We start from the raw sequence: 18,534 nt of genomic DNA, 5'->3' as shown, positions 1-18,534 counted from the left end.
AAAGGTGAAGTACCATTATCTAGACGACATAATTCTATGCATGAGATGGTTCAAGGCCGCCATAACACCCTTACAGCACATGAACACTCTCGGTAACAGGACAGGAGATCAGCCTAGCATGTGAAAGCGAGTGGCCTTCGTACTTACCAATAACAAACATGCTGAGAAAGAAGTCAATGAAATGATTCCACTCATGAGATGCTCAAAAAAAAAAAAAAACAGAAAGCAAAATATCTGGGAGTAAATTTAACCAAGTATGCGAAAGATGCCTAAAGTGCAAACATTAAAATACTTAAGAAAGATAATGAAAAAGTCACTAGAAGAATGAACAAGTCACCAGAAGATAGAAAGACACCCTATTCTCTTGGACTAGAAAAACCAATTTTCTAAAGATGAGCATTTTATCAGTAGTTCCCCACATATTCAGCACGATCCCAATTAAAACACCAACATCATCTTCACAGAGGAAAACAGTCCTAAAGTTCATTTGGAAACATACAAGACCACACATAGCCAAGGCGACCCTGAGTGGAAAGAGGAATGCTAGAGAGGTTACCATACCTGATTTTAAGTTCTACTCCAGAGTCGTCATAATAAAAACAGCATGGCATCGGTGTAAAGAGGCACATTTTGGTCCATGTAACAGAAGGCCATAGTCACCCACAGCTATAGCTACAGCTACGTTAGTTTCTTTACAAAGATACCTAAAATACTCATTGGAGAGAAACAATTTGTAAGGGCCCATGAATCGCCAAAGAATACACTCCAGACTCCAATAGTGTCTAAATTCTATTTACATGCTATTTTATTTTATTCTGCAGACGTTCAGCTTCCTGAGGTCTCCCGTTTACAAGATAGAGAGACAACCAAGGGAGCTTACAAGCTCATCTTAAAGCACGTTGGATTTCTGGTGTAGATGAGCTTTATCTTGCTCCATCTCTAGGCATTCTGGAGCCATTATGGGGTGTGAAGGCTAGAGCCTGGGGTGTTTTCTTTCTCTTATTCACTTGTCTGAACTTGATCAGGTCTTAGGCCTAGTCTTCTGAACTGCCATTTGAAGTCTGTCATGGCAGCCTAGCCTTCTCAGAATCAGTTGTTTTGGGGAATAAAAGGTTATGTACACATAGTAGAATTAAAAACTAAAAAACCCCATATCCTGATCTTTCACCTTGCTTAAAAAGTAACCGCAAATGTAATTACTTTAATCCTAAAATTCTGAAAATGCTGAAGCAAAAAGTAGAGAAGACTTCATGATGTAGAGATGAGTAAGGGCTTTCCTGAATCTCAGAAAATAAACCCAATTGTCTACATATGTGACTCATAATTTCTTTTTAAAGATTTATTTATTTGAACATCAGCATGTATATCTGCATGCCAGAAGAGGGCATCAGATCCCGTTACATATGGTTGTGAGCTACCGTGTGGCTGATGGGAGTCGAACTCAAGACCTTTGGAAGAGAGCAGCCAGTACTTTTAACTGCTGAGCCATCTCTCCAGCCCCTACCTACCTCATGAGTTTTAAAAAGAAAAGAGGATTTTAGGAAGTTGTTATTTGGATGGAACAGTAGCATTCTACAAAATCAGAGAAAACATTTGCCTGCTACATATCTGACAAAGGATTAGCACTTACGATTACAAAGAACTCATAAAACTATATAAGAAAGGAAACAGCCCAATCTAAAACTTGGTGAGGAAGTGAAGAGCATTCTCAGAAGAGAAACTAAAACACCTCATAAGTAGTTTTTAAAATGTGCAAAACCCTTAGCCATCAGGGAAATGCAAATCGAATGTATCCAGATTCTATCTGGGCCCTGTTGAAATGGCTTGGGAAGGAAATGCCAGAGACAGTTTGAGGAGAGGGTACTTAACTCACTGCTTGGTGGCATTGTAAAATAGTTCAGCTATTATGGAAATCAGCATGGAGCTTTTTCGATATGCTAAAAATAAATCTTTGTATGACCCAGCTATGCCCCGTGGGCACCTGTGTGAAGAATTTCATATCTTATTACAGACATTTTTGCACATGCAAGCGCTTGCGGGCATGCACACACACACACACACACACACACACACACACACACACACACATGTGTCCAGAGCAAACAGCTGTACTCAAGAAATGCTACTACTATTGCCTTCCTGGTTGTATCAGGCGGCCATGGTCAGTTGTCTATACCAGGTAGTTTGTGGGGTGTGCTATGAGACACTAACCTCATATAATGTTCCTTAAACACTGTGGAAGGAGCCTACAGGCAGCGGAACTGACTGGCAAAGCGTCTCATTATTGTGGCTGTGCAGTTGTGAGGTTTTGGACCACTGAGCTCGTGAAGTAAAATGCTAAGACAGGTGGTGGGGACAGGCCGCTTTACACCGAGTGCCGCTCTACGTAGCACTATGCTCCTGTAGTAGCACTGAGATGCTTCCTGCTTGACTCTCCTCCGCTAAAGTGGGAAATGTATCTCTTTACTGAAAATTAGAGAGTAAACAAAGCTTTTCTCTGGTAAGGACCGATGGGAGGTAATGAGAGGCTGGCTGGCGACTTGGAGTCAAGGCTAATTGATGACCGTGGCTTTTGGTCATCACCTTTTCAGTCTCTAAAATGGGATGAACAGCCGTTTTTCTAGGAGACTGAATTATATAACGGTTAAATTTCAGACACTGTGTAAATTGAGTTTGAGCGTAGCTCTGCTTTCTGGTAACACTGGGACAACATTTTCTATTGTATTTTATAGATAACATTTGCCATCTTAAGATTGGCACAGATGGAAATATGAGATAATATTAACAATTCTCTTTTACTTTATTTTTTTATTTCACTTTTTTAAATTGTTTTATCTCATATGGCCCAGGTTAGTCATGAAACCTATGTAGCCCAAGCTGGCCTGGAACTCGTTCTCTACGTTGGCCTCCTGAGTGTTGCGGTTACAAGAAAAAACAGAATCTGTTTGGTTTTTGTGTCTATGAATTGAGGGGGGAAATGAGAAATAAATATAGCATAACATGGAAACACTGTAACTCCAATCTTACAGTTTCGTTTTTTTTAAGTCGATTTATAACTACTCACTGTAGCAGAGAATAAGAAGTGAGTGCCATTCCTCAGTCTGTGTTAGCTATGGTGGGGACATCTGGAAGTTTACAGCCCCTTCTGGATCCCATTTCCTGCTTGTTCACAATTCTAAATGATGTCTTGTGTTTTACAAGTAACACATATTACAGTAGCAAAGCACATGTCCTATCTGGCATCACACAGACGCCGTCACTGGCCATTGTTAGGAAGTCTTTTGCCATAATGTATTCCTCTTTAAAAATATTTTCCTAAACAAGTATTTTTTAAGCCTATTTTAAAAAAAACCTGTTTTTGCTCATTGAGTTTTATATTTTTAACTGTTGGCACCAATATATTGTTTTAAACGATTTGTTAATTTTATTGTCCTATTATTGCTATGTGTCTGCCATTGTTGGTAATCTGCGGGTAATTTGTCTGCCTTTAGGAATCATGCCATCCTGTCACAAGCTTCTTGAGAATAAATTTCTAGAAGTCTGTTGTGATATCTTTGAACCTTCATGCCAATGTACTCACAAAAGTCAGTGGGGCAAGAGTTCAGGGTGTGAGGTGGGCTCTCACTGCCTCTGTGTGGATCTGGCTGTGGTACTGCAGAGTGGGTAGGAAGCAGGTAGGAAGGGCACTGGGGTGTCAGCTGGGCAAGGTTCCTGCCTCCGCCTGACACTGAGTGAGTGTGGGTCTTCAAGTGAGCTCCAAATCAATCTGGGCTGCAAGATATTTTGAGATCTGGAAAGTAACTACTGAATGACCAGGTAGGTGGTTATTAGCTAAATTGTCTACGTTAGAACAAATCCCAGTGAATGCAAAGTGCTCCTGAGAAAATCATGGCTGCTGTCATCATAAAATACACATGGTCTTTATAAACTAAAGCCTTAGTATATAAATTAATGTGTATACACTTACACATGCACCTAGTTTTATATATGCTTCTATATGAACATTATGTAAACATATACAGACTTCTGTATGAACGTATAGGCATGTGTCTATGCACACATGCATGCATTTAATATGTAAAATGCGGTGCCTATGTTAGTTGCTTCCCTCCCTATCTGTAATGTTCATCTGGTAAGTGTGTCTTGTTGACAGGGGCTGGGATGCTGCCTTCAAGGTTAAGTGAGCATTCAAGCCACAGTTTGAAATAAGGTGAAAACGAGGGTGAGGGGTTGTGTGTTAGGGTACTACCGCTCGAATGATGGCCAATTACTAGTGGTGAGCCAGCGTGTATAATCCCCAAAGGACCAGGCCAACAAACTCAGATGCACACACCTAACACCTTAACCAGAGTGGCTAGAAAGTAGGACATGGTGCTTCCAGATGGGGACCACGTTTTTAGGATTTTCTTTTTCAAAACACTTTAAAAAAATGCTTCCCATGGCATTTCTTTGAACTGGTCTCGTTTTTTTACTTGTTTGTGGAAGATATTGTCTGTTAGTACTGGAGAGTGCTGACATACAAGTTTAGAAGGACCCCACAGCTCTCCAGGTATTTCTGAAGCAAACCATAAATGCTTTTGAGGACGAACCATTTGGCGGCAATCATAAAACACTCACCTCAGTGTTTCTGTGTTATCGTTTTCAAGAAGGAAGATGAAGGCCCGCGCTCCACCACCTCCTGGAAAGCCTGCTGCCCAGAATGTCCACAGCGAACAGAAACTGCCTCATGACGCCACACTGGGTTCACAGCAAAGCCTGGTCCACTTGAAGGAGGCACTTCACAACAGTACCTTGGACATCACTGTGGTTCTGCCCAGTGGACTGGAGAAGCAGAGCGTGGTTAGTGGGAGGTGAGATCCTGGTGTCTGGGTGGAGCTTTCCTGTGTTCCTTCTCCTGTGTGTGGGAAGAGAAGGAAGGATGGGTGTGAGCATGTTATTTCCATATTGAATCTGACCCAGGTTAGAATACATACTATAGATTGGTACAAGGTCACAGGTGGGCGATTCAAAACAATCCCACTGGGAGTAGTGTGGGCTGAATGGCCCAGAAAGCCTCTCTGTAGTCTTTAGGGGAGCCAGGACTTCAAGCCTATCCTGGTAGAGTTTGAGGTTGTAAGGATACATACGTTTTCAAAATTATTTCAGGTGAACATTAAACACGATGCTTATGAGTATTGCCTCCAGCCTTGATGTACACCCATGACTGGAATTCTTGTGTTCCAAGATACCATGTAGTAGGTCATATCATATTGTCTTTGAAAGTCTTGCCGCCAACACGGTGTAAGAAGTTATTTTTCAGCAGGGTTCCTCCTTATAGCCATCTTCCCAGATATAGGAAGATCTTCACATTAGCATCAAAGGAGGTGTTTGGACTTGAGACGGATCCCTTGTGGCATTTGCCCAGGCCCACCCAGCTCAGAGACTCTGAACTGTTAGAGTTTCTCTCTCTCTCTCTCTCTCTCTCTCTCTCTCTCTCTCTCTCTCTCTCTCTCTTTCTCTCTCTCCCTCCCTCCCTCCCTCCCTCTCTCTCTCTCTCTCTCTCTCTCTCTCTCTCTCTCTCTCTCTCTCTGTATGTGTGTTTGCTTGTTTATTTTATAGAACAGTGATTATATTCTCTACACACTTCCCACAAAGCCTTATAACATAAGACATATGTTATGCTATCAAAGTTTAAAAACAATTTGAGAGTGCATGCTATTCTACCAGTAAATATATAGTTAGGATTTTATATATCGTTCCAGTTCATAGCTACTGCTTTCTCTTCTCTTAGATTGTGGCCTCTGCATAATAATTCACAAATCTTGATAGGCATAAGGAAAGGTGGAGTTCCTCCTAGGAAGTGGGAATGTTTCTGGAAAATGCTTTCAAGTGACTGCATCATGTTCTCTCTGCCTTCAGCTCCTTTCCCCTAAAGGAGCAGAAGTTATCAGCGCCCAGTTCTGAAAGATTGCTACCGAGACTACTGAGAGCCTTATCAATTATTCAGATAACATTCTCTCTCTAAGCAGGGACACCTAGAGTCAGGCAGAGCCAGCATCAACCCAGAAGCCCATCCCTGGGTTTTTCTCTGCTGCAGGCGAGGGCATGTTTCACCCTTTAATAATAAGAAGTGGGCTGATATCAGGTTCCTGACTTTTATTTGTTTTTTTTTTTCCTCCACTTCTGCTTAAGCAGTAGCTTTAGGTAAGAGCATGCTCATCTTGCCCTAAATAACTGTTTACAAAATATAGCCAGTCCCGAGCCATTTATTTCCTGATAGAGAAAACACGCTAGTCGCTGAGTGCTTATGACCCCATTCTGCAAATCATGCTTGGTTTGAATTTAGAAACACAAACAAAAGACCCTATCTGGTTTAAATATTAAGACATAAGGATTGGGCTTGGAAGTGTTCCTGACTAAGGAAGAAGGCTGGCAAGCCTTTAGGAATGGGCTTGCCAGCTCTCTGCATGGTGGGCGGGAAGGAAGCCAGCATCCCCATTGCTTTAATTGGGAGCACCAGCAAAGAGAGTATCTTTGAAGACACAGTACCCTCAGCCCCGGGGGAGCTTCATAAAAGGCTCGTAAGTGTTGACAGTGTTGGGCTGTGTCATCTCAGTGTCGAAAATTAGTCACATCCACATTGGTTCACACAGCTAAGGGACATCTGGCTGAGAAAGGCCAATGTTCTTTCTTCCAGAATAGAAGGAAACTCCCCGAGTGTTCAGTCCTATAATTCTGCCCCTAGGAACCTGAACACCACAGAATAGACAAGTTCATACCTGTGTAGAGAATTCCAGGTCGTGAGCCTTGCAAAGCAGTGTAAAGACTTCCACTTCCTAGTTATTAAGCCTATAAGAGGAGCTATTAAAAAAAACTCATTATTTAAAAGAAGGAGTTACTATCCCCAATTTTCCTTCTCCCTCCCTTCTTCCCTCCCTCTCTCCCTGCTAATAAAGGAGACTATTTTTTTCTGCAAAGAACTAACAGGATTAAAGTTCTAGCAGTTAAATTACCAAGCCTTGCTATTGTAGCAGAGGGAAGGAGTGTTTTCAGTGTTGCAAAGCTTGGTAGAAGGCACAGTGCTTGCTCAAATGATGGTTGAAATCTAGTCCCACTAAGCAGAAGTCTCATTTTTTTGTGGGCTCCCGATGGATCACTAAATATGCAAGCGTTTACTTATCCATTGAGCAAACTAAATAATCAATTACAAACTAAATAATAAGTTGCGCTGGGAGGAGGGGATCTCAGCCTACCTGGGAAAACAGAACATTTACCAAGCAGCCCCTCATGGGAAGCATGTAGGTCCATGAGATAGAATTTAGATTCAGGAGAGAGACAGAGAGAGGAGCCCACACATGCAGTGGTGCCTACATGAGCTATAAGAAATCTGGCTTCAGAGTACTAATTTTCTTCAAACACAAGGAAAAACAAACATATTAAAAGTGGCATGTAAAATTTACATGACTTTTAAGACCTCCCTAATCAGTTCCTCAAGGCTAATTAGGTTGGGTCCAAGTCTGCCACAATCATCCACTAAATGAGGATCATATAGAAGACACCCATCTCTCCTACAAGTCGGATACAGAATACTGTAGACCAGTACTTCTCAAAGTATAGGTTGCAACTCCTTTTAGGGGCAGAATGGACCTTTCACAGGGCTTGCGTGTCAGATATCCTGACTACCAGATATTTCTAATGGTAGCAAAATAAAATTAGGAAGAAGTGACAAAAATATTTTTTTGGTTGGGGTCACCACACAAGGAACTGTAATAAAGGGTCAAAGCATTAAGAAGATTGAGAACCACCTCTGTATACTCTGAGGAAGGGTAACCTCTAAGACACAGGTGAAAGACAATGAGGACAGAGTTTTAAAAAGGGGAAAGAGTTACTGTGGTCAGAAAAGGGATACCTTCAGTGCAGAACATGTCCACACCTGCTCAGGTAACCTGCATCATATGACATCATTACTAGATAGGACAAACACCACACTTTCCTGGATTCCCAGGTTTATCTTATCAACTCTCTTCAGATCAAGAATTTCAGCCAATATTCCTTTAGCTAGTTTTAATGTTCAGTTGCCTTAAGATGGCAGGTTTCTTTAGTTAGAAGCCTGCACCTCTCTCTAAACCCAATTGTTAGAGCATTTATAGACAAGTAACAGATGTATATCCTTGACAGACCATGTCTGTGGCATTTTACTCCATTGTTCTAGCATTTGTTAATCAGGACCCAGGCTTTCTTGAAACTGGATTCTTGCTCGAGATTTCACCTCAAATCTGAAGTCTTGCATCTGGCCACCAGTCTTCCCTGTCTATGGATCTATTTCTGGTCTGCCTTCTTGTTCTTGACCATGTTGGTGTTTTGCACATGTTCTCTGTTGAAAATCCTCAGTACAGACTGTCTGCTAAGGATCTTGATTACGTGTTGCATTGCCTCTCAGATGCCACATGAACCGGTCAGACCGGACCTTCTCTCAGGATCTGCGTTGACCTCTTTGTATGCCTCACCCAGTGCTTAGGGCTACATGCTGGCCTTGGTCCATACAAGAAACTAGGACACACTGGAACACTTATGATGTGACCATGCATACAAATCGTTTGTTTTAAGACCATCAGGGTATACCTGTGAAGGCAGTGTGCATACCTAGCACCCAGTGAACCATGCAGTCAACAGACGTTCCAAGTGTGCTTATTTTGATATTTAGTAGCAAGACATTCTAAAGATGAGCCCCAACACGGGTAGCATTGACAACACTGGAGAACTTATAGGAAGTATAGGTTTTGCAGGTCTACCCAAGCCTGGCTGAATTAGAATACTATGGGTGAGGTCCATTAAACTAGGCTTCCACAAGCTCTAAAGTTTCAGATAGCATGCTCATGCAGAGATCCTCTGGTCACAGCATGCTTGTGGCTCTGCTCTGAGCCAGGCACTCTGTCCCCAGAGTGAGTCTAGGCTCTTACTAGTCCTATGGCATGAGGAAGGAGACTGTTCCATACATAGTCGAAAAAGAGGTCTCCTCATCCTTACCACACCAGATCCAGTGCCTTCAGTACCTTTCTCTCTATCCTGTGCATCTGAGGGTGTGGAGAGCAAGGGTGAGGCTGGGGCGAGCAAGCTTTGATCTAGAGAGAGATTCCCTCTATTCCAGGAGGGCCGTTTGTTCATTGGTGGCCTCTCTGACTCCAGTATGCGTACAGTACCCTTCACTTCCTGTCCCGCAGTAGGACTATGAAAACAGCCATATAAGGCAGAAGACCACTTTCTTACCGAAGTCACTGGCTCAGGCAGGGCCATTTTTTTTAACTTTGTATATATTTAGAAAGCAACATTTTAAAGAGAAAGTTTATAAAAAAAATTCTATCCGTGTTACAAACTGAAGATTAGAGTTTGTAGCAAGTACCCCGAAAGAAACAGTTTCATCTCTGTGTTATAAAGGTTAAAAGGCGGAGGGCAAAGCAGCTAGGGGGAAAAATCCATGTATGATAAATCAGAGAAGAAAATGAACAGAAACTGGGCGTTTTAAGTGAGCCCGCCGACTCAGCTTGCTTACTTTGGGAGAGGTCACTCCTCTTTTTTTTTTTACTCTAACTCTTTTCTTCTGTTAAGCTTGTGATTTCACCTTAGTGGTGATTAGTTAGAAAAGGGCTGCAGAGGGATATTTGTGTATTTTATCCAGACTCCTGGGTCTTCTTAGGGCGCCATCACTGGGACTACCTCCAGCCCTTTGTAATTTGCTGTCATGCCTGACTTTGCCTTTGACATTCTGAGCATGTCTGACTGCCGAGTTTCTCTCATTCCTTAGGAGGTGGGGGAAAATATTTTGCAATTCAAGGGTCTGATGTCACTTGCTGAGAGCAGGGTGGCATCCAGTCACATACACACTGTTATCCTCTGCCAAAGCTGTATGAAATTCCCATAGAAAAGAGCGGGGAAATGTCACATACTTAGCAAGCATTGACACGGTGCCTGCTACTGGGCTGACACTGTTTAGTGTCTTGAAGCTATTAATTCATAGAAGCCTCCAGCAACCCTTTAAGCTGGGCTCTAGCCTAATGCCCCCCACAGTGAGGAAACTGAGGCACAGAGCAATGCAGCCAGCCAGTTTTCCTGGCTCAGAGGCCATGCATAAGGATCCTAGGATCCCACACAGGCTACGTGAGTTCCTCTAATAGAACATGGCCAGAGAGGAATGACACTAGTCCTTGGTTGGAGGATGATGTCAGGAAAGCTGTGGACCAGGGGCCAGGACTTCTTTAGGAGATCGAAGGGAGGAGAGGCCAGACTCGGCAGGTGGTGAGAACCGTGGGAGTGGCCAAGCAGCCTTGCCAGTCTTTGGAAAATTCTCTGTGGCCCTGTGACACAGTAACCTACTAAGACCATGTGGAGGCATATACATAACACCCAATTAATAAAGTCATCATCTCTTTGTTCATAGGCAACAAAAGGCAAGTTGGGATCTGAGAGATTTGTAATAAAACCCCACAGGGACTGTAGACAGCTAGTGTTTTTGTTCCTTCTTAGTCAATGTCAGTTTGCAGACGACTGTCTTTCCATTTCTGGATAGGTTTCTCCAGGAATGCCATAGGAGCTTGTAGAGACCTGAGGAGCTTCTTAGAGTTTCTTTCAAGTGCCATCTAGCATTTTAACAGGTGTGTTCCAGACTGGAAAAGGCCTGGTCCCCTCACCCTTTGTTTCACACGAGCTCATGTGGCAAGGTTATGACTAGTCATATCAGTGAGCATCTTCTTCTAAACGAAGTGTCAACCCCCTCATGACATGAAATAAATTGTCCCGGTGTCCTGTGTTTTCTTTTATGGTCCTAGGTTCCCATTAGAGATCCCTATTCAGTCTTCAGGAGACAGCTTAGAAAAGTACGTCTTCTCCTTGATGACTTGGGAGGAGAGAGGGCATATTACATAGGGCTTAGGTCAGCTGATTTTGAAATAACATTTGATACATAAGGTTGAGATTCAGACACCTATATCCGTTGACCTAATCGATGAATGCTGTCAATACATAGAGTTGTACGTGCTGGCTTCTGCTAAGGCAAGAGGGTATGTTCTCTGCAGTGGAGAAAGCCCCAAACTATTCATGATCCCTTTCATAGCAGTGTGTTTCGGACCTTAATATTTGGATGATAGCAGTCAGGAGCTACGTGCTTTTTTTATAGTTTGTATTCATACATTTATGTGGTGGAAATGGATCCCCCAGAGGGGTTAGTTAAACAAGTTATAATCAGTAACTATAGACCTGGGTGTACTGTGAGTCCAAAACCATCAGCTTGGAGAAACCCCAAAATTAGGGTTCTCCTTGACATGGTGGAACAAAGTGTGATACACAGTAGCTCTAGGCCACCAGAGAGACAATGAAGCATCATCAGGAAGGAAAACCTTGAACCAAATGCATCATATTTATTTTATATATGCGTAAACTAAATGCATACACAAAGTAAGTGCATTCATTTTGCAATAGAAAATTATACCACATATTAAAAGAATGCTTCTTAAACTCTTCAACGATAGCAACAAAAGAATGAACATCTCAAACTACAACGTCAGTAAACCACAGGCTGTCATCCAAAACGAACAAGAATGAAAGACAAATCTTCAATACAATACTAGCACATACAATTCAGTATTATTTTGGCCCTGTTCCAAGACATTTCTTTGTTCTGAAGGCTTTGTTGGGGTGCATGGTGCATGTTACTGTGTGCTCGCTCTAACTTCTAAGTTCCCTGTTGAGAGAGAGGTGAGTATGTATTCAAGCTGGACGGATCAGAATTCACTGCAGGGTTTCTCCTGCTCACACCTTAGTCTCTAAGTGAATGTTGAATGTGTCCTGGTCCCTCCCACCGAATGTCCTAGGGACACGGGGGTACCAGTACCGTGGAATTATTGTTGTAATGTTTGACGCATGCTGTTAATATCCTCTTAGATGGAACATGGGATAAGTAAGCACTGCCCTGGAGATAGTAGTGAGTATTTCGATGGTCTGAATATTGTTTAGTTACAATGAGTGAGAAATAGGGTATTTGGTGGATTTTTTTTTTTTTTTTGGCACTAGGTTTGCTCAGAGGGAAGGACGGAGGGACAAAACTAACCACTCACTGCTGTGATTTTTCTTCTAAGATGAGACTAAGCTTTATTTGTTTTATAGCTTGTCAAATAAGTGACCTAATAACACGATACCCAATAAGAGATCTGTTATATTTTCTAAATTAAACTTTTATGCATTCTTCTTTATTTTCTTAACACACACTATCTTTCTGTGAGAGACAGAGAGAGAGTGACTTTTATCGTATTGCAGTCAGTTATATATTCATTGTGGCAAAGATATTTTAAAATCATGAATAGATACTCAATTTTATAAGATGTTTTTAGTACTACTTGAGACATATATGTGTTTTTATGGTTCATTTTGGCAGTATGCTATATCATTATTTATTGACTTCCATGTATATATTGAACCAGGCTTGAATTCCAGGAAGAGATCCTACTTGTTCATGGGTACAATCTTTTTGCTGTGCTGTTGAATTGCAGTAATAGTATTTTATTGAGGATTTTTGTTTTCATTTCTGTTTGTTTTGGATGGCAACCTCCTCCTTGCTGATGTTACAGTTTGGAGATGCTCAGTCGTTTATGGCTGTTGTTGTTGAGTTTAAGGCGCATTGCTGTGTTATTCTTTGGGTATTCAGTGTAATTTTCGCTTGCAGTCTTTGTTTTGAGGTTTTCATTTTAGGTGAGGTTTAATTACTGATTCAGTCTCTTTATGTTATTGGTTCAAGACCCCCCTTTCTCTTTGATTTGGTCTTGGCAGAGTCTGTTAGTTTCTGCTGGGTAATACCTTAACGTATTGGCTTGTTATTCATCAGAGTGTCTATCAATTTATTCAATTTAAAATTTAGAGGATTTTTCGATACTTTACACTTCCAAATGATGGGATAATTCATGCCACAGAACCATAGGTTGTGTAGCTTTTGCTTATAGGATTTAGCTAACCTCACAGATCCATGCATTTATCTAGAAATGGAACTGTTGTTGTTTATTTATTATGATTTTGATGGGCTATTAAAGTGGTTAGCATTGAAACTGTTAACATGCCATCATAGAATTATGCATAAGAGCTTAAAAGTCTTAAAATCGCTAACACTGTCCTCCTCCTCTCCCTCCTCCCCCTCCTCCCCCTCCTCCTCCTCCGCCTTTTTTTATACACAAGTCTCATCTTTTCCATCTAGCCACATGGCCTTTCTCAGCCAGACAGAAGGGAACCTGCAGGCAGCCTCGATAACCCTGTTTTGTTTCTCCCTTTCAGCCGTGCGGTGATGGACCTCCTGGTTGAACTCTGCCTTCAGAACCACCTGAATCCTTCTCACCACGTCTTAGAGATCTGGTCTTCGGAGACCCAACAGCCTTTGAGTTTTAAGCCAAATACGTTGATTGGCTCCTTGAATGCACATACGGTATTTCTGAAAGAAAAAGTCCCTGAAGAGAAAGGGAAGCCTGGCCTAACCAAGGCCCCTGAGGTCAGTGGCCCTGTGCATTGTCTGAGAACATACAGACATACAGACTTACAGATATACAGACTTGTGCATCCGTATGCATGGGTGGTGGCCTCGGTTGGGGTACCAAACACACAGCTCTGTGTCACGGTTTCCTCGTTTATACCTGGTACTAACTTACAGGGTTTGCTCACAGGAGGCAGGACTTTACAAATTTACTAATGTTTATTGTTGCCATACTGATCCTTTCTGTATCATACAAATAGGACCGCTGCAGGACAACGTGTCCATCAGGACCTGCTTGGAGATGGAAGTGTTTCAGTATGGCAGTCACAGGTTCTGTGCAGCACCCAAACACTCATCCAGCTAATATAATCAAGAAGTAGATTTCTCAGATTCACTGTGGTCTGCTTATTAACCGGTGACTGCTTTCTTGACACACGTGTTTCTGGGTTTGGCTCCAGGAGGCGTAGTTCCATAAAAGTGTTTACCATTTTAGAGAGAGGGACTAGAAAGTTGAGTAAGGGACAAGAAGTGGGAAGAACTTGTGAGGAGTTGGGGGAGAGGAAAGAATACGATCAAAATATAATATTTGAAATTAAAAAAAAATACTTCCAGGAAAATTTATATTGTTACATCTAGGGAATGTCTTAGTTGTCATTTTATTACAGCCATAAATTATCAAGCGAAAATAATTCCAGGTTCTTACATGGCTTTGTAATGTTTTTGAGCATGGCCTTAAGGCTCTGGTTAAGGCTGGTTAAGTACTGTCCGCATCAGATGCTTGAAAGATATGCTCAAAACGTGCTTTCAGGCCTGGCAGTTATTCCCGTGAACTTGTAGTTTTCAGTGATTAGCAGCATGTACTTGCTCCCTTCCCATCCTAAATCTGTAGGAGAATCTCAGTTGCACTTCAGACATGAGCAGTGCTTCACAGAGAAGGGACCTCTTCACATCCTGTGGCACTTCTTCATGGCCTGGACTCCAGGGAGAATTAAGTCAAGTTATACGCGTGGTTCCTCTTGCAGAAACCAAGGCTGGGGCAGCGCCCCATAGTCCTCCCAAAGTCCAGTTCATTCAGTCCACTAAGCCTGCTACTCAGAGTCTAAGGGGACCACGGCATTCATCTGTCACTCTACACACACGCTACCTTGACCTTCGCAAGGTCTTTGTACCCCATGGAGAACAGTGACGGTGAATTGGAGTGGTTTGCATGAAGCTTTCACTCCTACAAGGTTTTCATGGGCCACCTAGAATCGCTATAGGTACTTAATAATCAGCAAATTTAGAGAGATGGTTTTTCTTTCTGATTATTATGTCTGGTATTTAAGAAAAATTAAATATGTTTCTGGCTTAATGTAAAAAATATAGTGCATGTGTATATATATATGCATATATCTGTATTCATACATGTCTGTATATACTTTATATGTACTTATAATACATATCTTGTTTTTATAAGCATATACATATATCCACCTATTTATTTGATATTTTGACTTCTTAAGCAAACATTTTTGTGTTTCAAGACTTATTCTTAAAACTATGCCTATCATTTATAAACACCTTTCTTTTAGAAAAAAAAAACCATATAAATGATTTGTACCCACATCCAGCCAGAATCTGTGAAAGGTTGTACACTTACAGAATTTAAATTTAGAGGTCTCGCTCATGTCAGTTTCTCCCTGTTGTTTAGCAGTTGCCAGTTAACACGAGAGGGTCTAGCAAACGTCTAATATTGCGTATACTCACTTCCCAGCATTCATTATGCTATTTTTCCACCACCTACCAACTTTGGGGAAGAAAGATAAGGGGCTGGGAAAACCCTGCTATCCTCAACCCTTGGATTAAAACAGAAATTAAAGCCGTTTCAGGAAGGTGTACATATAGAATTCGGATGTCTGGTGTGTTCTTGCAGAAATCCGTACGCCTGGTAGTGAACTACCTGAGAACTCAGAAGGCTGTCATGCGGGTGAGCCCTGAGGTGCCTCTGCAGAACATTCTGCCTGTCATCTGTGCGAAGTGTGAGGTCAGCCCAGATCACGTGGTGCTGCTCAGGGACAATATTGCTGGGGAAGAGCTGGAGCTGTCCAAGTCCCTGAATGAACTAGGGATCAAGGAGCTATATGCGTGGGACAACAGAAGAGGTGAGACTTGTCACATCGTACATACCTGATGTGGCTGACATTGTACATGCCCTGGTACATAGTGTCTGGGACATAAGGTATGCACACAAACCTGTATTCTCCCCCTGCAGCTGCCAGGAACCCTGTCTACAGATAGGTGTGGGAAGAGTCAGGCAGCTGGGGCTTTCTCCTGTGGTGAAATGGGCAAAAGAGGAATGGAGGTTGTTGTTCTATCCTGCGATGTCTCTTTACTCCCACACCTGCAAATGCCTTTGGCCTTCTGTCTTCCTCTGAGCTCTAGGAAGTAATAGCACATAAAAAGAAACAGTGAGGAGAGAGTACGTATGCCTTTTGCTGTCCCTACTCAGAGACTATTTAAAACGTTGTGTGAGTTTTACTTCATTTATTCATGCTCCCGGGATTTAGTCACTGCTCGAATCTCGGATCACTTGCCAGAAGCACGTTGACCATCCTCTGAAAGCAACCAATTCTGGTTGCCGCGATCAGTCGTGCAGACAAGTTCCACACTGGTTTATTGCTAACGCTGTACCTGTGGTGTGCCTGGGGTGCTTTGCAGCACAGTCATTAGCAGCATCAATGAGTGGCGGCGCCCGTGTAATGTTGCTACCGGGCAGTCTATTACGTAATTAGACTTTTCCAATTGACCTAACAGTTTCGATTTTTAGTTAACTGTCAGACAAAAACATGATTCCTAATCCTTGACTTTATAGTTTTAAAATGGGCTTTCCGGTGTGCTGTGGAACTCTGTCCTTGGGGCATAGCTATTGCCATTATGAACTCAAGAGCAGCTATGATTACCTCGGGGGCCCTTACAAAACCAGGCAGAGTCACATGATGGCTCTCTATGTCATCTGCTATTTATTCTCCAGATCAATTGGACTTTTAAAGATATGCAGTTGGTCTTTTATTTGTTCTTCTACAGCCTTTAAGTTATAGACTTCTAGATAATTTCTTCTAAAAATGTGTTTTTCCTTGTTAACAAATAAATTGTGAGAACAGTGGCCATGGTGTCTCCTATGGTCCAGTCCATACTTTGTCTCAGCCCACACCTTCCCTGGGGATTCCGTATCATCCTCTCAGCTGACATGGAAGAAAGGTAGTGTAAGGTAGACGGGCTACCCTCCTGAAGAGAGTGCTCTGACAGAATGTTACATTTAGTCACGCTTACGGCTGCTGATGCTGTGGTCCTTGAGATTGCCTTATACATGCTCTCCCAACCTGTACCTCTTACAAGCACAGACCGTACTCCCAGCATCATGGGCACAGATCCAGTTACAATGTCTGTCTGGTTAAGTTTAAATTTGGTTAATGGGATATTTTGGAGGAAAAAAGAATACAGAAGGGAAAGAAAGTCTCTTCTACAAAAAAAGGAGAGGGAAGGAAAAAGGAAAAAAAGACTCTCCTATGTTTAGGAATGGGAGTGAAAGGCTTGCACCCCGAGGCCTCTGTTAGACACCACGCTTGAACATAGCTTGAAGAACGAAGTCGAACTATTTCCTAGAGAAGCCATGCAAGCCTGCCTGCTGTTAAGGAGAAGCCCCACTGTTCCCAGTTATCAGACATGGAAGCTGAAGCCTTCAGCAGGGCTAGGCCACTAAGCCCAACTCTTAGATGCCATGGAGAACATCTGAACACGAAATGACGCCGCCAATGAGCTTTTCTGCTCTTCACTGGAACTAGCTCCCCCAATGACCCCAGTACACTACTCACTGCTCTATTCTCGTGCCCCGTGGCGGGCAGGCCTCCAAGCCCAAGGCCAGCTATATGCCTTTTACCTGTAACATGCCTCTTTTGGTGTCCTTGGTTACCAACCATCCTGCCACATGTCTGTACCTCACCCTGCTGACTGCCAAACATCTGAGAAGAAAGGAGAATTTCTCAGGGGGTGTCACTGAGAAGCCTTCTCTCTTCTAAGGCTGACCAGCAGAACATGCTAGGGTGTGTGGGGGGTGCCTTTGCAAGAGGCTAGGGCGTGGGAGGTAGCCGCCTTTTCCTCATCTCAGCAACTGATGGAGAAAGGGGAGATAGCAGCTAGAGGTTACTATGCTGCTGGCAAAATGCCTCCGCTGTCTGGACACTGAAAGCCCAGCTTGAATTCCAAGGCTCTGCTGCCCCCTGTGCTCACAGCAGGCATAGCAGCCTGTTGCTGGGACTAGGAGGCTGGGCCTGGAGGTACAGTAGGCCAGCTCTGCAGATGGCCTTGTCTCTTTTGTGGGTGGTGTAAAGCCACACTTGAGGCTGAGGGAGTAGTTGGATCTTTGGTTTGGGCTGCTGCAGACCTTCGAGATGTTCTCATTTTCTCATTGCCTGCCTTTTCCAGTTCTTCTGACCAAAACACAGTCTGAGCCTTCCCTGAGCTGTCAAGGTACAGTGAGCTGACAGGCTGCACTCTGCATGGCTCCAGATGGGAGGGTGCATGGAGGTGTATCTGTCAGACCTCAAAGGAACTGAGTTTGGCTCCAGGCACTTTGGAGAAGGGAGGGGGCTTGCCGGGTTGATTTGAGGCTATGATTTAAGTTTTAGTTCCCTGTTTTAGTTTCTGTTTTTGTTTTTAGACAAGAACTACCTTGTGTGAGAATTTGCTGTGTGCCTTTAATCCATAGAACTCACTGAGACTGTTAAAGACAGAAATCGTATAGCTCAGAGTTTCAGGTGAAAGTGATGTGTACAGAAATAACATCAGTTCCTATTGCCTTGACTTGATTTTTATTCTTACTTTTGTGCTCTCTGCCTAGAACCATCCTAGGTATTATAGAGTATCCACCAGTTTGGGACTGAAACTGTATCATAGAAATATAGGTAGGCAAAGGGTTAGCTCTAACTTGGCACCGTTATTTAGAAAGTCTCTGTTATATACATGTGCATACACATACTTATGAAGAGGCAGATGCATATATTTATCTGCATGCA

General features: G+C 42.7%; 1 protein-coding gene and 1 long non-coding RNA gene across 20 annotated transcripts in view; one reads left to right on the top strand and one right to left on the bottom strand.

Annotated features, from left to right (window-relative positions):
- Window positions 1-18,534, top strand: part of Cobl (cordon-bleu WH2 repeat protein) — a 232,552-nt gene that overhangs the window by 76,516 nt on the left and 137,502 nt on the right. For 12 of the 19 annotated variants that reach the window (NM_001401104.1, NM_001401102.1, NM_001401103.1 and 9 more), the window contains exons 2-4: window positions 4,647-4,850; window positions 13,291-13,501; window positions 15,396-15,624. In NM_001401104.1, coding sequence (NP_001388033.1) covers window positions 4,647-4,850; window positions 13,291-13,501; window positions 15,396-15,624 — 644 coding nt within the window. Of the gene's footprint in view, window positions 1-4,646; window positions 4,851-13,290; window positions 13,502-15,395; window positions 15,625-17,944; window positions 17,990-18,534 lie in introns of all 19 variants that reach the window. The other 7 variants (XM_039092058.2, XM_039092060.2, XM_039092053.2 and 4 more) reach the window with 1 other exon arrangement.
- The window catches only part of LOC102553003 (uncharacterized), a 63,037-nt gene that overhangs the window by 6,655 nt on the left and 37,848 nt on the right, over window positions 1-18,534 (bottom strand). Inside the window, exons 6-8 of the long non-coding RNA XR_005493423.2 lie at window positions 15,716-15,900; window positions 6,759-6,840; window positions 4,618-4,894 (exon numbers count right to left, since the gene is read on the bottom strand). This is a non-coding gene — a long non-coding RNA (uncharacterized LOC102553003). The remainder of the gene's footprint in view (window positions 1-4,617; window positions 4,895-6,758; window positions 6,841-15,715; window positions 15,901-18,534) is intronic.

Source organism: Rattus norvegicus, chromosome 14 (genome assembly GCF_036323735.1).
Source record: "Rattus norvegicus strain BN/NHsdMcwi chromosome 14, GRCr8, whole genome shotgun sequence".
Lineage (NCBI taxonomy): Eukaryota > Metazoa > Chordata > Mammalia > Rodentia > Muridae > Rattus > Rattus norvegicus.
Note: the sequence above shows the minus strand (reverse complement) of the source record. Positions and strands in the feature narration are given on the sequence as shown.